Genomic DNA, 22,285 nt, shown 5'->3' with positions numbered 1-22,285 from the left:
CTTGTGTTAATTTGTAGACAAAATGTTATGTTGATTTATTACCAGTGATATGGTTCTAAGCTGAAGGCTACGGTAACTTAGCTTGGGAAGGTGAAATCTGACTCTAATACTGTATTGGGCTCAGGTAAAACCATATGCAAAGATTTTGGCTGAGGGCCTTCTTCAAAGGGGGGAAGTTATCAGGTAAACACATAGGTTTCACTTAATTAATTATATTTACCTTAGAAAAACACACATATCAGAAGAATGGAAGCGTAAATAAAGACATATAATAAGGTTAACAAACAAATGGATAATGCTCTGAGGAAACTCAAAATGGGCCCGCTTCAAAGGGCACTGCAGGGGAGAGGAACAGTGGTTATGCCACTGCACACACAAGATGATAAACAGATCCACAGCAGGCTAACTCCTATCTGCAATCGAGAATACACATGGTTACTTAGCTGCAATAAGGGGCTTTGATTAAGGAATCAAGGAATTGCACAGAAGGTGCTTAGAGAGGACTCAGTTCCGATAACTCTGATTTTAAACAATTGCATTACACTTCACTGATTCAAAAATTAAAACAACTCAAAATAAAAGCAATACAGTTCTTGTTGTAGGTATATCGCACTATGAAAGGAAACGGAAAATAACAAAAGATTGAAAGGAAAGTGACTGACGTAAGAACCTTGACTCTGGTGCAGTATATTACCTTCATTGGGAGATGGATTCCTCGTCTTCAGGGGCACCAGCAATGGAGGGTAGTGTTAAGGGGATTCATACAAAAGTAACTTGGGCTCTGGACACCCACGTTGGACAGCAAGGGGCAACTCAAGGGAGCAAGGGAGGACGGAATTGTCCTGGGTAAGTTCCAGTCGTCTTAAGAATGATGTACCCGTGTGATGCCCTTCTATCTCATTGGAAGATTAAGATCCTGCTCCTTGTAGGTGGCGCTGTATGGCAGCAGGACCCTGTTTTCTATAAGGGTCGCGCACATGGGATGTGGGGTCATCTTGGCCCAGGTGTAGCGAGAGCTGGTGGGGCATCGAATAGGAAGTCCTTGAGCTGGATAAGTTCGAGGACGTCCTCCACACTAGTGGCTTTGAGAGAGTCTAACCATTGTTTTAAGGCTTGGGTCGTTTTGAAGATCCACTCAGACCAGGTGTGGCCCCCTTCTTTTGGCATGTTTCTCCACCATTTCCTCCAACGGTTGGGAGTGATCTCAAAGGCTTTTATAATAGCTTGGCAGATGAGGGCGAGGTCTCCTTGATCCTGGGGGCAGAGAGTGTTGAACACAACAGCATCTTTTCCCTCGAGGTGCTTCCCCAGGATCAGGGACACTTTGCTAGGAGAGGACTTATAGGTTGCCAGGACCTTCTCGATATGGTCGTGCCGGTCTTCGATTTCAGCTTCATCCCATTTCCTTATGAGGGAGCTGATACTGCTGAGGGTCAAGTGTGGAAAGGTAGTTACTGGGTTACGCCCTCTGTGGGCTGCCATTGCAAGCCGGTGTGCCCTTTCTTTCTCCCTCGTCTTTCTCCATCTCTGCGCTTTCTTTCTCTCTGCTCCTTCTTTCTCCTTCTCGGCTCTTTCTGCCTCTCCCGGTTTCTCCTTGGCTAATCTTTCTTTCTCCTTCTCTTTTCTCTGCCTCTTCCCGTTTCTCCTGGGCTAATCTTTCTTTCTCCTTCCTTGCTCTCTCTGCCTCTCTTTCTGTCTTGGCAGTGTCTACTCTCTCTTGAACCCACTCCCTCAGGACTTGGCCTGTCAGTGTCAATTCCTTCCCAGCGTCTATGTAGAACTTGAAATCCTCATTTTGCTGTGATCTGGTTGTCTTAGGCATTTTGAGATGATGCTTGGATGGGTGTGGCCGTTGGGTATAGCAATAAGGTCTTAGGACATGGGGTAGGGGTCAGTGGTGGTGCTACAAGCAAGTAAAAATGCCCCTTCGGGTGAGGTGGCACTGGCACTTAGTCTGATTTTGACCCGAGTGACCTAGGTACGTTCAGAATGAACGGCGTTGACTGCTCTGTGGAACTTAAGATTGTGCTAAAAGGTGGTAATTCAGGGTTGTTCGTGATGAACAGATTCAGTACTCAAGGTTGGTTCGAATGAATGGATTTTTTCTTTAAAAAGACTCAAAGGTTGGTGCAAATGAACGGATTTAGTATGTTTAAAAAGACTCAAAGTTGGTTCGAATGAATGGATTTTGGAAGTCACGTAAGGACTTCTGATTGTTTGAAATGAACGGAGATGTGGGAAGCCACGTGAGGACTTTGTATTGTTCAAAATAAACATAGAGTATGGAAGTCACGTAAGGACCGTGGATTGTTTTAAATGAACAGAGATTTGGGAAGTCACGCAAGGAGTTGGGATTTTTCAAAATGAACGGAATTTTGAGAAGTCATGTGAGGACTTCCGGTTGTTTGAAATGAATGGAGATTTGTGAAGTCATGCAAGGACTTTGGATTGTTCAAAATGAACAGATAAGAAGTCTTGGATGGACTTTGATGGTTAGAAATGAATGGATGGGTCCCATAAGGATGTGGAGTGTTCGAATGAATGGATAAGAAGTCTTGGATGGACTTGGATGATTCGCAATGGACAGATAAGGGGTTCCGTAAGGACGTGGATTGTTCAAATGAACAAATAAGAAGTCTCGGGTGGACTTGGATATAGCACAATGTTTAAGGCAAGCCTTTAAATAATGGTTTCTTTAGAGACGTTGGGGGAGCTGATGGTAAATGGGAGGCTTACATTGAAATTATACAATCATCTTGTATAATAGTTAGGGGGTTTAGTTCGTTCGAATACACAAATGCGTGAATAAAAGATTATGCTGTTGTCACAGCAAATATTATAAAATAGTATTGCTCTGGGCAAATAGGAAGCAATAGCTTTAAATTATACACAGTTAAACGAGTGAATGAATGATTATGCTGTCATCGCAGCAAATATGGAATTGTGTTGCTCTGGGCAGTTAGGAACCAGTAGTTTCTGAGTATACACAGTTAAATGTGTAAATGAAACAATTTAGCTGGCATCTCAGCCAAGGATGAATGCATAAAATGTGACAAGGAAAATATTGTGTGTATTTCGAAATGCACGAGATTAAATGTGGTAGAATAAGAAGAGTATAAAAATCTTAAATCTACCGTGCACGGGCAAAGTTATGCTTGCTGAAACCCCTTGCACAAAAAATAAAGGAACGAAATTACGTTACTCTAGTGGACCTGACGAGCATGTGATCATGAGGGATGTGCTTACTTTACTGGTACGGAGTCACATGTGACTGGGTTTGTTACGACAGGGTTTACACATGCGTGACGTCTGAACAAAAAAGGGTTGCACGGGATCTTTATGAAATAACCGAACAATAGTGGGAAATCATTTGTCCACCTTTCACAGTGTGCATTTTAATAGGCAAGGCTTTTTTCATGACTCATGTAAAGGAATAAATGTTTCACATTTGCTTTCTTGTGGATGCGATATTAATGATTTAAAGAGGGGAGTCCTTCATTTGTAAAATTCTTGTACTTACGTGTTACTGAATAAAGATGAAGTGCAGAAATAGAGAACACGTGTGGTTACTTAGCTGCAGTAAGGCGCTTTGATCAAGGAATCGAGGAATTGCACAGAAGGTGCTTTGAGAGGACTCAATTCCAATATCTCTGATTTTAAAGAATTACGTTACACTTCACTTCACTGGTTCATAAATTAAAACAACACAAAATAAAAGCAATATAGGTCTTGTTTTAGGTGTATCGCACTATGAAGGGAAACGGAAGATAGTAAAAGATTGACAGGAAGATGACTGACATTGGAACATTGACTCTGGTATATTACCTTTGTTGGGAGAACAGATCCCTTGTCTTCGGGGGTGCCAGCGATGGAGGATAGTGCGAAGGGGATTCACCACAAAAGTAACTTAGGCTCTGGACAGCCATGTGGGACATTAATGGGCAGCTCAAGGGAGCAAGGGAGGATGAAGTGTCCTGGGTAAGTTCCATTGTCTTCTAAGAATGATGTGGCCGTGTGATGCCCTTTTATCTCGTTGGAGGATTAAGATCCTGCTTCTTGTAGACCGCGCTGTATGGTGGCAGGACCCTGTTTTCTGTAAGGGTTGCGCACATGGGATGTGGGGTCATCTTGGCCCAGGTGTTCAAGATGGCGCCAGTCACATGGGTAAATTGTCAAGCACGGGGGTCAAAGCTTTCTCTTTTGACTTTTCTACTCTGCTGGTTTGCTTGCCTCAGGCAGGATTAGCATCTCCAACAGAACAGCATCTGAAGTCAAGATCTTTGGGCAGTCACTTGGACAAGTGATGAGAGGAGTCACTGGCGCCGAATTTTACCCACAGTTAATCTTTACTGTTAAAATTAAAACACTGGACATCATTTCGGTATATAACATAAAATGTTATTATATTGTATCTTACTTTACTTCTTGGTGGATGAGATGGCACATGTGAGGTTTACCTCATTACACCAGTATATATTGCATATACAGTACTTTGTTCATGGAGTAGATATATTTATCTCTTTCAGTTTTGTTTCTGTGATTGTGAACATAATTTCTGATATGTTGGTGTTGTCAGCATTACTTTTTTATACAATTTCTGTGCAAGTATTTTTATGTATTATTTAGAGTAAAGCTGTTTATCCTTCTGCAATAGCATGGACAGTTTTAACCATATATTGGTTTATACCTTTTGTATAGTTTCCATTTGGCATTCATTAGAATTATTCATAGTAGGGATAGCTGTTATTAGTGTTGTACAGCAAAGTAGACAGGGAGTAAGAGATTCTCAATGCCTAAAATGTTTGAGAGGACCAAGTGTGAAAGAAGGTAGACAGGGGGTAGGTCTTAGAGCATTCCGTTACCTTGAGAAACACACTGGACTTCACAGTGTTGTATTATAAGTTTCTCGGAATGGTAGAATTAATGTAGTGGGGCAACGAATTGAACAAACAGATTTCATTGCATTACATTAACCATGTGTAGCTGATATATATGATGATGAGCTAGGTTCTGTTTACAGAACACTGTTGTGGCAAGGCTAGTTTACAGTTTCATTTTTGTGTTTGTATTTTGTGACTACAGGCTTTATTGCCATTACTTAGCCACTCGTAGCATAAACAGGGCTTTTGGAACACTTTCCATTCCTCCTAGTTTCTTTATAGGTTAACTGCCTGATAGAGAAAACTTTACATCACCCGAGAAGTTGTGTACAGTATATTTAACTTTTCTCATCTGTAAGAAAAATAAACATCTAGGCATTAACTTAGGCTGTTAAAGGCCACAGTTATGGAAGCCGATGTTGATGCCATGGATTACAGTAATGTTAGACTGGATCATAATGATTTTTTTAAAGAAAAGAACCTATTAAGAAGCGTAACGGCTTAAATATGTGTAAGAAAGGAAATTGCAAAACTGAACATCTCTCTTGCCAAGCAGTCATGTCTTTTGTGTCGATAATTATCTCAGACTTCGTGGTTTATTATCAATGCTCAACATAGCATGATTGGAGACATTCTGTTTTATTTTAATTAAATTTATTTCTTAAACACTATTTATTTCAACTTTAACTTTGATGTTTGCTGTTGTCGTAGATTTTTTTTATTTATAATGGTAAAAGTCATAGGAGATGGAAGAGAGGGTTATCATTGGAGTAACAATGGAAACTACGAGACATACAATATTCAGATGATGCTGGTTTAATCGGGAAAGCACCACAAGGTTTACAAGGCTTGCTTAATAGACTGCATTGTGTGTTTAGAGAGATGGGACTCGAAAATTAGAGCGATATGCACAAAGGGATAAAATAACAGTTGGAAAAAGGATTCAAGATTAATCTTTCAGTTGTTTAAGAACAAGATTTAATATATTCAGGCTGTCTTGACTTGGAATTTAGTGTTGGAATAATAAAAGGCAAGTAAAAAAAATGGGCAGGCTGAATGAGATCTGGAAATCCAAAACCTGTAATTTAGACTGAAGAATCATACGAAAGTACGATGATGCATAAGTCTAATATTATCAATATTGCTATACAGACATGAAACGGTATGACAATAAAACTACAATACTGTATATGTAAAATAATTTGTAGCTTTGAAAATAATGCATTGAGAAGTATATTAGGAGTCAGATGGCAGGGTTGAGTTAGAAATGATACCATAAGGGAGATTATGGAAGTTCCATGTGCAGAGGAGATAATGGTGAAAGAGGAAGAGGAGGCGGCGGTTGCTTGGACGTGTTCACTGTGCAACCTTGGGGTTCAGAATAGTAGTGATAATATCAGCTCGGCTCCTGTAGGCACTGGGATGGTTGGAAGACTCCAACCTGTAAGGATGAGAACTATGAGAAGGTGACTAGAGATGAGAGATTTGTTGAAAATACGGCACCTGAAGGACATGAGTGACGGAATTTCACAGAGGCCCTTTTGTGTCACATGGCATTGGAGACCATGGTGATGACAGTATTTATGTAAATATTTTAGTGATATTTATACTCTCTCTCTCTCTCTCTCTCTCTCTCTCTCTCTCTCTCTCTCTCTCTCTCTCTCTCTCTCTCTCTCTCAGTAAGTGGAAAGTGTTGGTTTTATGTAATCGATTGCGGTAGGGTTGGTAATGAAAGAATTTTTTGTCAACTAAACTCTCAGACTCACTTCAGTCAGTAACCCATTTTAGTCTCATGACAAGTTCACTGAAAATACTTTAATCTTTATGCATAATTGTATTTGTAGAAGGACTGCAGTACAAGTTATGTTAGGTAGATACAGTTTGTTACCCCTTCAGAAGATTTGAAACCTGTTTTTTTTTTTTTCTTTTTTATATCACCGGATCTTCATCAGGTCTGACTGGCTCTCCTCACTCAGGATTATGACTAATATGTAGCTATGGTCTTTTCCGCCTCCTTACACAATCATAGTTGTGGATGTTTTGCTATATGCCCTATACACAATATATGTGAAAGCTGTTTACATCATTGTACTTAGATCCTTCTTTTGATACGTGCGTACTGAACAAGTCTTTGTCCTTCTATAATTATTGCCATTTGCATAAACTTTCTTTGCATATGTTGAGCAACTGACACGTCAGATAGAAAGAACGCATTATATGTAATGACCTTTCGTAGTTGAAAGCAAACATCTTTTCCGTATATCTCCAATGTGATAGAATGTGCTTTGGACAGAAAAAAGGTTTATGGCCAGGTGGAGTGATAATCCGCATTCTTTGTCAAACGTTCATGTAATAACTTAACCCTGTGTAGATGTACAAGCAAAAACGCTTGAGTGCTTTTAGCTGGGGTATGAAGGACGGTACACATATTTTACAGAAAGTAAAACATGTTGGGCTGTCATATTATGTGCATGCTACAGGCTCAAACATTGATTATACTATATATATATATATATATATATATATATATATATATATATATATATATATATATATATATATATATATATATATATATATATATAACTGAATGTGTGAAAGTATGGAACATGATGAATATATAAAAACGAAAGTATGGAACGAAGGAAAGAAGAAACAATGAAGTACTGCAAGTCCATTCGACTTATAGTCCTTTACTTACTAAGTAAAGGACTGTAAATCGAAACGCCTTGCAGCACTACATTGTTTCTCTTAACTTAATGGAATTTGTCTTTTATATATATATATATATATATATATATATATATATATATATATATATATATATATATATATATATATATATATGTAATGTGTGTATGTAATATTTTAAAGAGAATTTAAGTTGTCTTACTATTATTTTCGAAATAGCAAGCGGTGATTAACTATAAGTTGTCATGTACAAGTGGAAATCTATATAGTTTGTGGTTGCCTCCTTGATTTGACAAGACAAAGAACGGAAAAACTGCAAGTGCACGTTTTTTAAATACAAAATAGTGTCAGTGCTTTTAAGTTTCTGACAGGATTAAAAGTGTCTGTCATGTCTGAAAAATTGTTGATTACAGGTATAGTAGTGCTGCCTTCAACGGAACTGACCCCAATTAACTTATGGTTATGGCAAGATCAACGAGTAAGGGCATGGGATTTGCTTTTCTTTTTATTTTATAATATATAAAAACACCGTTTTCACCAACGTGTTGGTTTTTGTAGCGAGCAGAAAGAAATGTAAGGAACACAAAAGTTCAGTCAAGTAAAGTTTGTTTGCTTTAAAGAGTTATACTTTGAGTTCATTGTCGTCACGATGATTATGCAGCGACTGGTACCCATTGTTAAGTTGTCTTAACAATTTCTGGTGCTGTCTCACGATTGCTCATCAGTATTCTTCATAAAACGTTTTTATTATATAAAATATTTTCCTTCGTTAACAGAAACAAACAGTTCACCCTATATGATAGTTGTTAATCTGTGTTAACAGAACTCACTTGAATTGCTTTGATAAAAATGAGTAGTTGTGCGACACCTTTCAGCCTTTTCCTCTTTTTGTTCCCAGGAAGTTTCTGTGCCTGCTGCTACTGAACCATTAATAGATACGTGACCTAGATTCTTTCAGTCATAACCTTTTTTTTTGTTATTTTTTTGTTTCCGTGGATTTCATTGCTTTGCTATCCCGAATAGATTAAAGTTAGAGCCCGTTTCCTAGTTTCCGACCACTGGAAATGACGTCTTGTTGAACTCCGGCGTTGTCGTACGGGAAGAAAATGCACTTTCACTTGTGCTGGTTTACTTCATACCTCGGATAGAGCAGCGCATGACCATTTATTACTCTTTTGACTTGTTTCCGCAGTTGATTATCCTTTCTGCTGAAAATATAATATACTGTACCTCTGTTCGGTTAGTCTCCATATTTACTGCATCGTCGTACCAAAAGCGACAATTGTTGGGGTTGGCTTACATCTTTGTGGTTAGGGTTAGCTGGCGGGCGGGTTGTGGGGAGGGGGCGGGGGGAGGCTTTGGAACATGTGCTGAAGGGAACAAGGCTGGAGTAGGGAGGGGTCGGGACCACGTTTTGGGGGTGTCCAGAGCCAACTCTCTCTTTCAGCAGCCTCTTCACAGCCGTCGCCTTCAGTAATGTGTTGAGTGTGAATGAGAACGCATGTGTTCACCTGCGTAAGTCTCGCGTGTCCACGTGTTGGAGCAAAGGTGGTGGTGTCGCTTACAAGGACTTGACATTTCTGTATCCGTTTAGTTGCTGCGATGGCGTCCGACCACGAAGCTCATCTGTTGACAGTGTGATTAGAAAAATGCCTTTTTTTCCGTTTTAAACATCAATTGAGAGTGAATCATATATTGCCATTCTAAAATCTATTGACACTTATGATTAGCAAAATAATTTTTGTAGAAAAGTCTTAGGTAATGTGACTAGCAAAATCTTTTTTTTAAGCGGAATATCATTCGACATGTTACAATATAGATTGGCGTTTTAATTTACAAAATCTGTTGGGAGCTATATTGGCAAAATGGTAATATTTAATGTATATTTATTTGGCGTCCATGAGTGGACAACAAAATTACCATGACTGCAAATGACTGTTGTCAAGGTCCTTTGTTGTCTGGGTTCTGGTTTGATTACGTTCCCAGTTTGTTATTTTTGTTATTTGTTACAGTACGTGAATGTGCGACTTTTGTTTTTCGCGCTTCTACCACGCCACTGTACTATTACCCTACAATCGTATGTGGCATAAATGCTGATTAAAATTATTATCATTATTGTTATTATTATTAATATTATTATTATTATTATTTTCATTATTATTATTATTATTATTATTATTATTATTATTATTATTATTATTATTATCATCATCGTGTTAGTTTAAACATGATTAGTCTTGTGTTACAAGGATATCTGTAATAAATATCCATGGAGGATTTACCACGATCATCAGAAGTTTGGTTTCAGCTATCAGAAAGTGGGTTCCTTTGATGATTTTCAGCATGAAGATATCGCTTTTGAATAATGCTCTAGGAGTCGGTTTATAAATACGACGTCTTCCTGCCTGTAGTTGTAAAAGTCTTGTGGTCTTTTGTTCGAGGATCATAACAAAATTTTGTTTTTTGGTTTCACGTCATGGCAAATGTAACCAACGTTTAATAATTTAGTGCTTGTTTCCATTTATATACATGTGTATCTCGAGAGCGGTCCTCGTGGTACGTCCGTGGGAGATAGGACGTAGCTTTAGATAATCTTTTGACTATGGTGAAGTGGCTTCCTCTCCTTCCTTTCGTGCTCTGGTTTTCCTACTTTGATTTTATATTCCACCAGAAAGTTTTTAAACATCCATTTCTTTTAGCTCATTTCATTCCTGATTTTAACTGATTTATTTTTCTTCTATTGCATTTTTCCTTGGCTAGACAAATGCATTAGGCTATCCTTGCCATTGGCGTATGTTTTGATCTAAGGGGGTTCACTTTTCATAATTAATGTCGTGCCCTTTATTTATGTAAACAACAAGCATTCTGTCATTACCATATGATGAATTATTGAGTAATTGTAAAGGCTTTTGCCGAGCTCGAGTATCAGTATAGGTATGTGTTAGTTTTTGCTCATCACAAGCAAATGTTCTTCCGAAACCAACCGGAAGGCTGTGAGCTTCTCAAACAATCTCTACTTCATAGAATATCTGCATGTGGATATAATAAAGAGGAAGTTTGCAAAGATAACTCCATAAAGAATAATTAAACTATAAATTAAAATCGATGACATAAAAGAATAAGTCCAAGGCTGGAACGCCAAGAGATTATGGCATAGACCAAAGTTTGAAAACATTGGAAATATGACTGCCGTCTGTTGTAAAGCCACTTGACTCGGATGGCACCTCAGATGCTTCAGTCAGTCATACAAAACTTAATTGAAAAGAGAATGTTGAGCGTCAACGTCTTTAGTTTTTTGGTTACTATATAAACGATACTTTATTGGTGAAACTATCACGGACTTTTGTAAGCACAGCTTGTGTGCTGCTATAGAGTTGTTTGTTTAAGAGGATTAAAGCTATTGAGAACAGTAGTGTGCTTTATTTAACGACAGTAATTTCTCTCTGTCGTTTGTTTAATTTTATGATCTTTCCGCTTATGATTAATAAGTATGAATAAACGGTTCTGTGGTAATTTGTGTCTTTATGACAGTCGTTCGTGTAAATGGCTTTGATTGAACTGCTTCGCTCGTAAATGTAATTTTAATTGCATCGATGACTTATAGATCTCATATTTACAGACCGTGGAACTTACAGAGTATGTTTCATTGTCATGTATGCGTGTCATGTGTACATATTTTGTATCGTAGTAATATAGCCACCTTTTTCGGCTGGACGAGTCTCGGCCATGCTTGCAAAGTTGTCATCGCATCAGAGACAGGTATTCGAGTTGAAAGTGAATTTTGTTTGCTCTGCATTTATCTCAGAGGCCATATGGGAAAACAGTGGTCGTGACAAAGTTGTTGGTCTGTAACGCGACAGAGGGAAGGGGAAGGGGGTGGTTGCGGGGACGGAGGGAGGAAGGGAGATTGGGAGAGAAAGTGAGAGTTCGTGTTGGAGGGGTTTCATTGAAGGTGGTGTGACTTTGGGTGGAGCGCGTGTAGTAGGGCTTCTCTCTCTCTCCTCTCTCTCTCTCTCTCTCTCTCTCTCTCTCTCTCTCTCTCATGTGAGGTGTTATGTGCGTTATCTTTGATAGAGCTAATTATTAAAATTCAGGTTTTTCCTGGAGGCTTCATGGTTATTGTGCTCGTTAAAAAAATTGTCGTTACAGCGCTATACTTTGTTATTATTATTGAAGTGCAGAGGCCAATGGGAGTGGCCCGACGTTAGTGATAGGCAGAAGTAATGCTAGAGAGATGTTCTTTTGGTAAATCCACATTTAATGCTTAATTAAATGTTTATTTTTTAGGGTAAAGCCATTATTGTTGTGATTCTGTATAGGTTTTACTGTATTTATGTAGATTTGTTTTGCGTTTTGTGTAATTGTATTCCGAGATAATGTGATATTCCTTTGATGGTATGAATTGTTTATATTCCTGCCTTTTTAATTGAATCGTCTTCATGTTTTTTTCAAGTGACGAATTAAAGTTATGATCGGTTATGTGGAAGCTTGTGAAGAAAGTTCGTTGCATTTTGTTCGCCTGATGAGAACAGCAATGAGAGGAATAATTATAACCGTTAGTAAAACGTGCTTAGAAAAGAGGACTTCGATTTACCATAATGTATGTTGGTTTAGGCATCCAACCTCGTGTTTTCCTTTATTTCGTTAAAGATAATAATTCATAGTAAAAGAACTGAAACTTTCGCTCAGAGAGAACGCAAGTGTATCATTCAAGTTTTTTTTATTTTTTTTATTTACGCCTTCCTACTTTCAGACTTGTCTTTTTTCTCGGTTGGATAACGCGGGGAGACACGCCAGTATAATAACACCACCGCAGCTATTGCTATTAGCATCGGGGTTGAGTCTTTGAGGTGAAGAAAGGGAAAGTTGTTGTCGTTGTTCTCATTGTTCTTACGCGACAAGTGAGCTGCGACGTTTTCAGTTGCGCAAGAAGAAAGTCGGTCTGGCCTCTCTCTCTCTCTCTCTCTCTCTCTCTCTCTCTCTCTCTCTCTCTCTCTCATGAGGCTCGTTCGTGCCCTCTGGGCTAAACGATCTACAGGTTTTCCCGCTTTGTTGATTTTCTTTGAACATGTTTTGATTCGAAGGTAAGATGGTGATATTGACGACAAATGGTTGGTTTAATAAATCATGCACATTTAATGTACTTTGCCTTTTATGTATTAATGACATTTTTTGGTATTTTTCTTTGATAAAAGAGAAAGTATTGAGAATGCGAGTCATGCCAACAAGAAATGTTTACCTAGGTGTAAGTCAGTCGAAATCTGCGACCTGTTCTGGCATATAGGAACCACTTTATTTACCGAGTCGTTCCCTGGGTCTTTATTAGCTTTCACCTTTTAACTCTTACTTTTTACTTGAATTAGAGACCAGTGGTATTGGTGCTCGAATAAAATTCGGTCACTTTAAAAAAGAGAAACTTATTGAGGAACTTGTCCCTTTAAGAAAAAAAAAGGTCGGTTAAGTAGTGGAGAATTGGGTTGTTGGTTAAGTGGTGTAGGATTCATGAGGTTATAAATCCTTTAGGATACAGGAGTTTGGGTATACGGTTTAGGCATAAGAGAGAAGTAGCGAGTTCTACACTGTCGGAGCGAATATGGAGGACATAAACATTGCAAATGATGTTTAACCTTTGGATCGTTTACTCATGGATATGGCTTGTAGATGTGGCAATCCTCTTATCGCAAATTTTGTATGTGCTTACCACATATTGATAGTGCGGTTGCATCATGGTGAATAGGAAGTGCGCGATAAGGTCTTGATAGGATATTGGGCAATGACACATCATTAGTTGGCGGGTTTCCCCAGGATTTAAATCCTTTCTTGATTGCAGATTTTATTTTTTGCACTCTGTTTGGTGTTACACTAAGCTCGCCCGAGTCATTTGGTGTGATTGCAGGGAAGAAACAAGGCAGTGATCATTCCACGCTCATATGTCACTAGCTGAATTGTGGATAAATCTCTTTTGGAGAAAGAATTTAGAAAAATACCACAACAATAGCCTCTACATACTTGCTACACAGAGCGCTGTCTGCCTCTGTCGTGCGAGTGTTTATAGTTACTGATTTTGAAGCGCTTCACTTCCAGTGCTTTCCACTCCATATATACAGTACTTTTTTCTCCTCCTCCTCCCAAGACTTTTAAAATAAACGCACTTTTCATCAACCTTTCGCCATCCCTTCTTTCCACATGGCCGAACCATCTTAAAAAAAAGTTTCATTCTTTAACTTACGCTAATCTTTTTACAGAGTATTCGTATCTCCCCATTGCGCATTCTTTCAGTTCTTACATCATCCCAAATTGCTCGTTATTTCAGTTATTTTATCACAGACTACGCAAGAATTCGTCTCAACAGCTTCAACCTCCCCCCCTTTTTTTCCTTCATTCGTATTCATCATCCAAAGTTTACCTCCTTACAGAGAGTTGGCACAACAATCCTTGCATACATTAATTTTCAACCTTGTCTTCCAGAGACGCACTAAGTCTCTGGCCAATATTTTGCACATCCTTTTTTGCTTCCATTCTGTCTCACTTTTTCTCGTGATTTATATGTATAAATTATATATATATATATATATATATATATATATATATATATATATATATATATATATATATATATATATATATATATATATATATATATATATATATATATATATATATATATATATATATATATATATATATATATATATATATATATATATACATACACACACACATACATATACACACATACATACATTTGATTGCCATTTGCAATAATACAAACTTATATTTTTTTAATTGTAAAATTTCTTGCTTATTATGTATAATGTAGTTCAGATTCTAAGTTAAACCCTAGGCATTGTGGGTAAATATACTTTATAAAGTCTATAAGACCTCTAATTGGCTCCTACTCCTCTCCGATTCCCTTCACATGAAAAAGAAACGCTCGTTTCTGAATGCTTACGCTCATGCAGTAGGTACATACGAGACATAATGTATTCATTGCACTATGTGGTGATTTGATGTTGTGTATCGTAGCCATGGCCGTAGCTGGCTCATTCTTGTCAGAGTGGGATTGTGGCAGACCAAGGTATCCTGTGTTGTCATCTCTCCCTTGAACTCTTCCGATATTGCCTTAACAATAACGTATTTCATTCTCTCTCTCTCTCTCTCTCTCTCTCTCTCTCTCTCTCTCTCTCTCTCTCTCTCCCGGCGATATTTATGTATTTTGCTTTGAGATTCATATATATCCTGGTCACGTTTTGGCTTTGAATAAACTCCACCCTAATGTCTTACTGGAGCAAAAGTCGTGATATGCCTTGTTTTTGGATCTTGCGAGTAGCCTACCTCTGACCTTTTATTTGTGGAAAAAAAAAAGTCTTTGTTTTTCATTGTTGCAAATCCTTGCCTCGCTTTAGGTTTTTTTTTTTTTTTTTGCATTTGTGGAATTCCATGATATAGTTTTTTTATTGTATTTTTGGTGTGGCATTTGAGAGCGTATGTAATGTTTTTGTTTTTTTATATTATTACCATGCATTGTCAGAGTTGTGTATGTATTTGTATCTTAGTGTTTGATTTACTTTGTCTAAGCATCTCTTGCATTCCTGACATCATATTAAATTATGGCGGTGCCCACTGCTTGGGCGTCTTGGCCTTCCTGATGTGTGTAAAAAAGTAGGATTGGTGAGGTTACAACTCGAGCCGGAAAGGTCAGAAGATTTAAATAGTGGCCACAGCCGAAGCACGCCTCGCTTGCGAACAGATGTCACCGTTTCAAGACGCTGCGAGCGAGGTCTCCCGTTAACATTTCCAGGACTTTGATATTTCAGCGATTAAAAGAAGCTGATTTAAATTGTTACGCAGTCTGGTTTATTGTAATTCAGCACATTATTATTATTATTATTATTATTATTATTATTATTATTATTATTATTATCCCTTGTAAGGTGCATTACATTTGTTGGTAGTCACATATGTAAGTCACATATTATATATATAATAATATATATATATATATATATATATATATATATATATATATTGACAAATTTTATATATATATATATATATATATATATACTGTATATATATATGCATATACAAACATATATATATACATACATGTGCATATACATTTATATATGTGTTTATGTGTTGAAATGTTGAGATTGCCAAGCTTATTTCAGTAACCGTATTGATGGTTGTCAGGTGAAAGTTTAGTAGAAGAAGCGACGGATCACTGACGAACAATGTCAATAGAAAGGAGTAACTGAGGGCACATTACACGAAAGAAGAAGAAAGATCTTGGGCACAATCTGGGGCAAGGTTAGGATTCCTTGTTCCGTAGGTGGGATCGACTTCCTAGGATGGTATTGAGATGAGGGATAGCCGGTGGGTTTTCACTTGTTCTCCCACACGATTCAGATTGTTGGGGAAGTTGTTTTGTTTGCTAGAGGTGTCTCTGTTATTTCAGTAGGATGCCTCTCAACATCATTATCACCTAACAGAATGCGCACTCCGGTTAGAGGAACTTGAACCCTGAGTGAATAAGTAAGGCATAGTTTAAAGGAAATTGCGATGATTTTTGTTAGCCCAGAAAAATCGAATAAAAGACTTTGTTTCTGTGAAAAGTAAAAGTTTACACACGTAGAATGGCAACGTTATAATAAGGAAAGTGAATACTCCTTTTTTAAGAAGGACTAATAGTATTACATTACCGCATTCGTGCATGCCGGAGTGTGGTTTGCGCAATTAAAAAAAATATTTAAGTTCATCGGAAATTTCTTTATTGTGATTCCACCTAACCACAAATCTTATTTGTCGTCTTTATTATATGATTCAATGTTATCAAGTGTCATTTTGTGTTTTCATCCAAAACTTATATTGAACTCTGTGCTTTGTTGTCTTCTTTGATTCATTTTTATTACAATAGTTGTCATGTTATGCAATGTGCATTTCCAGATGAATAGTTTTTTCATTTTGTATTAAAAATTCAAAACAACAAAAATGATTATAAATGAACTTACTTTGCACCTTGGAAAACTGTTAATAAATTGGCTTTCTATTGATACTCACTATAGTATATTATTTATGCTACTGCATAGCAAAACGTAAAAAAAAGACTAAAATATTTGTATGAGTCTACCAAGAACTTTTAGCGACATTATTTTGTGGTCCATGACAGCCTTCAACAGGAGGATATGGATTTTGGTGTCATTTTGAAACCGAATAGCTGCGCTCTATCGTACTAAGTTCAATATAGAAATTATAGAGGTCGCAATGCCAAATTGACATCAGCCCAAAAACTTTTATATACTTTGTTGCGAAAAAGTATTCATCAAGAATAAAGTAATATACACACTTATTCGTGCAGCATGCAAAACTGCGCGAAGATGTCGAAACATTTTTATGAAATTTATTGCTATGTATTTCCACCATTCCGCATTAAGGCCAACCACCGTCATTTGTAACGGTTTTGGAAACGTTACTGTGGATATAAATGCATGATCGAATGTGAAGGTGGCAGCTGAAAGTGTGATATTCTACGAAATCTCTCTCTCTCTCTCTCTCTCTCTCTCTCTCTCTCTCTCTCTCTCTCTCTCTCTCTCTCTCTCTCTCTCTCTCACTGAGCCTCGTGGTTTAGAAACATAAAAAGCTATGATGGTAACTTTCTGATACATCAAATTATTATGTCATTTACATTTTAGAATGAAAACTGTTATCCCAGGCAATAAATAATATATGGTTTGCTGTCAGTGCCTTTAACAGCAAACTTCAAAATCTAATTTGCCTTCTGTTGAAAAATTCGAGATCGTGTGATTGTGTGTGTGTGTGTCCGTGTTGAGAGAGAGAGAGAGAGAGAGAGAGAGAGAGAGAGAGAGAGAGAGAGAGAGAATGGTTTATATTGGTAATTTCCAGTTTTGTTTCATATTGATGTTTATTGCAGACTCATGACTGGCCTTTTGGAGGATATGAATCTCTCTCTCTCTCTCTCTCTCTCTCTCTCTCTCTCTCTCTCTCTCTCTCTCTCTCTCTCGTAAATTTGCTCTCAGATGTTAGAACTTTTTGGCAGATTGTAAGTTTAAATTTTCGAGACAGAGGATCTTGTTTCTGTTTACATGTACACCTATTTCTTTTTTTTTTGTGGCAACGTGAAAGTGGAATTTTTTTTTTCGTGGAATGTTATGCTGACTTCCCAGGAGTCGTACATATTCTGTAAAAAAAAAAATTACAAGTCAGGCAGATAAGAGGTACTTCAATGTAGCCTACTTCCAAAATTAAAAAGTACTTCAGTAGTAGATAAGAGCATATTAAGCTTTCATACCTATTTCTTCCTTGTGCTTGTTTGTTTCTGTGCGTTGATTTCGATTAATGTGCTTGGAAGACTGGTTGGGCTAAATTAATTCCCAACCACGACAGTTGAGCACCATTGTTAGAAGGGTTTTCTTCAACTGCTTTGTTAACGTTCACTTTGAGAATTTGCTACTTTGACAGTGCCTCCGTATGTGTTTATGTACGCATACTTTCATGAATGCTAATGGTATCTGTACCGTATATGTAGGTTTATTGTAAGGCGTCTTGAATAGAAACAATGTATCCTTCTATGCTTGGGAATTACACATACATACATATATATTTTATATATATATATATATATATATATATATATATATATATATATATATATATATATATATATATATATATATATAGTATACGTGTGTATGTATCTCTGTCTAGCTTTCTTACTAAGTTCTTTGGTTAGAAGTGGTCTTACTTAATAGTGTAGTTGGTTTAACACATGCAAGAAGGGAAGTATTCCGTGTGGAGGATAATTTGCATAGCATGAAGTGGTAGTAGCTGTTATTAACGATGTCACCCATCTATTACAAAAAGTCTGGCTTCCTGGGAAGACGGCAGCGAAAGAGAAATCTCCCCCTTTTTTGTTCTTTAGAAAGTGAGACGGAGAGAGAGAGAGAGAGAAAAGTCACCCTTTGGAACCTCGGCAAACCGAACAAGTTGCTCTTTTTCCATCACTAATCGTTTTAGCGTCTTTCCAGCCAAGAATAAATATTCCTGTTATGCCGTGTCATCTAAACCACGAAGACTCGGTGGCAATTACTTTCGATTTTAGAGAATGTACGCTGTCGCTAACGGCTGTATTTTAGATATCATGCGGTCTTCGGCAAGTGAAAGCGGAACCGACGGCTCCTCCCTCCCCTTCGCCCCCATCCTCCAACAGCTCTCCAGCCATCACCCAACATCCTCCCCATCTACTGTCAGCAATGCTGTTTGGTTGGTTCAGATAACAGGGAGCTGCAGATTCCTGCAGGGGATCTCTTTTGAGGGGGAAAAAATTTGCGAATGATCAGAATTAGCACGCTTGAAAATCAGTATCTGTTCAATACTGTTTGGAGCAGGCTTATGTGTAAAGTGGAATGAATGAAAACGAGCTAACGCGTTTAAAGGGCTCTTTGTTAAGTTGGTTTCTGGGGAAATGTTTGTTTTGCGTGCGTTGCTGGATTCTCTCTCCTTGCACTTGTTTGGGAGGGAGGAAGGGACGGGGGGGGGGGTGTGGAGGGAAAATGAGCTGGTAGACGGGTTTCACCTCTCTCTCTCTCTCTCTCTCTCTCTCTCTCTCTCTCTCTCTCTCTCTCTCTCTCTCGTTGTTGTTTTTATGTGTAGCTAATGAACTAATTTTGTCAAGCACTATGAAATAGGTTTTTGTGGTGGTCTGCATTATGATATATAATATTATATCTGTGCGTAGGCGTATGTATATAATGTAAAACCAGATTTCTTACTTCAATTTTTACTGAACTAGTTACAGTGGCTTGCCTTACACTAACGCATACAAATGTCAGGTCGATAAAAAAAAAGCCATGCGACCAATTCCCGTTAGAAGAGGCAGCATGGGTGATTGAAAGAGCTTCGAAGTGAAAGTGTCTTCAGTGGTGAAATCTCTCATGTGAGGAAGAAGATTTATCAAGACAGCATTCTTCCCGGTTCTGATTTTGCAGTTTCTTGAGGCAGATTTATGAGAGGAAGATTGTGTGTGTGTGTGTGTGTGTGTGCGCCCATGCATGCATGTACTTGGACTTCTGACTGCACTGGGCAGATACGTATATGCTAAACTTTCTGCTATGTATTTAATCCTATGCCTAAATGCCAGATGTTTATGTATATAGATATGCATATGTACATACGTACCTGATTTATATATGCCAATGATTCAGTGACGAATATATATATATATATATATATATATATATATATATATATATATATATATATATATATATATATATATATATATATATATATATATATATAAAATTCTCTCTCTCTCTCTCTCTCTCTCTCTCTCTCTCTCTCTCTCTCTCTCTCTCTCTCTCTCTCTCTCTCTGTACCATGCAAGTTGAGGTCATGAGTGAAGATAGCAAATTTTGTGTACGTTGGATGTTTTGATGAGAGGCGCATTGGTGCCAAGAGCAGCGTACAATATTCCTCTTGGGTCAGGAGGTAGCTTGTTTTATGCCAAATCTTTGTCCAGGTATGCGGAAGCAATATACATTGGTTCATGGTTGTGATTTTTCCCTTTTTGACCCGTGGCATGTTGTTTGTTTGTGGGTTGGTGCGCTTGAGCGAAATGCTTTCTTGTTCCTTTTCGTATTTGAATACTGCAGTCCAAAATGTTTCGTTTTCTAGGTATGTATTCAATACGATCGTAAGTAGCCGACATATTAAAGTGGTGTTGTTCAGTGTGTTTGCAATGATTTCGTTAGTCCTTTGGCCAAAAGTTAAAACAAAGTACTTTGGCATTAATGGTTCTGGTTTAGGTATGGTGCTTATAGGAAGGGTAATTTTTTTTTACCAATTGTTCTCTCTCTCTCTCTCTCTCTCTCTCTCTCTCTCTCTCTCTCTCTCTCTCTCTCTCTATATATATATATATATATATATATATATATATATATATATATATATATATATATATATATATATATATATATATATATATATTTTTTTTTTTTTTTGCGGAGATATTTAAATGTTTGTTTCGTTTTTTATAAATTTTTTGTACCTCTAGTCCCAGTTTTAATCAAGTGTGCATGTAATTTAAGTCTGAGTTGTAATTTTACCATTAAAATTGCTTTAGCCTTTTTCAACTATTGGAGCTTATAATCAGCTCTTATTTTATGTTAACATATTATATTTTATTTTGTAGAAAATCCCTGTAAGATGTGTCGATGTTGTCACGAAACGTAGGATTAAAACAAAATGCGTATCCCATCGTATTCCTGCCCTTAGTCTGCTGCATCGTGTGAATAAGCGCCTTGCGCGTCTGATCTGTGTTCTATATCTATGTTCTATATATATATATATATATATATATATATATATATATATATATATATATATATATATATATATATATATATATATAAATATATATATTATAAAAATGTATAGACTTAGAAAGGCGAGCAAGTTCAGCTTGGATAGACCATGACTTAAGAGCTATGGTCCAGATCAAACTTTCTCTTTGTCTTTCTTTCATGACTTAGCTGATTCTCTCTCTCTCTCTCTCTCTCTCTCTCTCTCTCTCTCTCTCTCTCTCTCTCTAGCAGTCATTGTATGAGTTATTCTTATGGATTACTTCTTGTTGCTAGCTGTGGGATTTATTTTGTGGTTGTATGTACGTTCTCATGCGAATGTACGTGTGCGGTCCACAAATTATGTACATCCTGCTTTAGTGTTGGCAAGAGGGAGGTTGTGGCGCTCTTGGGTTGTTAGCGCAAGGATGAATTGGGTAGATTGACTCTATGGTAGTCTCTGGAGGATGGGGATGTTGTCGCTTTTGCTAATTTACGGTGTTTCTCCACTCGAGTCTGTTTTCTTGCTTAGGAAGTTACTGTGGGATTTGACCTTCAGCTGTCATTTCTGAATTGTGCCTTCTTGTGCCTTCAATTTTCTTAACTTCATTTGCTGTTTAAGCATCTTTTTTCATTTGTTTGGTGACGTGAAGTGGCTGTTTATTTTTCTGCATTATATCGCATTTTCCTCTTCACTCGGTTTTCCTTTTTCCACGTTCGAGTACACTCGTCTGTGGAAGGTGGGGTAGATAGCTTAAACCGTTATGGTTTGTTACTAATGATTTTGTTCCCCTTTTGAACAAATCCGATGGCTATAAAAATAGTGCTAGAAATGAATTTGCTGTCAACAACTCCTGGAGTTTTATCTTTGGTATAATGACTCTGAGAAATATATGACTGCTGTATCGTTGAGGAGCATGTTCATGTTCGGAATAGTTTGTGTTGTGACTGGTAGTTTTTTCTCTCTGCTATTAAAGTGTTGATAGAATAGTACACGCGAGCTTTCAACTTTTTACAGTACACTTTTTATGTTTCGTGGCTGATTTTTTTTGTACTGCTGGCAAATACATTTGTTTTCTAGAATATAAAATTGAAAAGTAAAACCGAAAAGTGCATCAAGGCAGTTAGATTTTGTTATGTTTTGTACAGCTTGAGGTATCAGCCCTTAATGCTGATGATAAGAGTAGGACATGACATTAATTTTCAGTTTTTTGCCCGTGCTTATAGTCTTCAAATTAGGCGACTCAACATACGTTTTACATTGGTAGTTTTGGGTGCAGCTATTTCGTGATTTTGGGTTTGTATCTGTACGAGTTGCTTGGGTCAGTGGGATTTAGTTTGCCTTCTGAAGAT

The 22,285-nt window shown here is 37.4% G+C and overlaps 1 protein-coding gene across 6 annotated transcripts in view; it reads left to right on the top strand.

Moving 5' to 3' along the window:
• The window catches only part of SppL (signal peptide peptidase-like protein), a 145,825-nt gene that overhangs the window by 27,294 nt on the left and 96,246 nt on the right, over window positions 1-22,285 (top strand). Inside the window, exon 1 of one of the 6 annotated variants that reach the window (XM_067122001.1) lies at window positions 9,005-9,086. The exons of 4 other annotated variants lie outside the window; for them this stretch is intronic. Coding sequence is in view for 1 of the 2 variants with exons in the window: in XM_067121997.1 (XP_066978098.1) it covers window positions 9,174-9,208 (35 nt within the window). In the remaining variant the exon portion in view is untranslated. Of the gene's footprint in view, window positions 1-9,004; window positions 9,209-22,285 lie in introns of those variants that run through there. One more of the 6 variants, XM_067121997.1, reaches the window with a different exon arrangement.

Source organism: Macrobrachium rosenbergii, chromosome 20, assembly GCF_040412425.1.
Source record: "Macrobrachium rosenbergii isolate ZJJX-2024 chromosome 20, ASM4041242v1, whole genome shotgun sequence".
In the NCBI taxonomy this organism is placed as follows: domain Eukaryota; kingdom Metazoa; phylum Arthropoda; class Malacostraca; order Decapoda; family Palaemonidae; genus Macrobrachium; species Macrobrachium rosenbergii.
The sequence above is the reverse complement of the archived record's forward strand: the minus strand, read 5'-3'. Positions and strand labels throughout refer to the sequence as shown.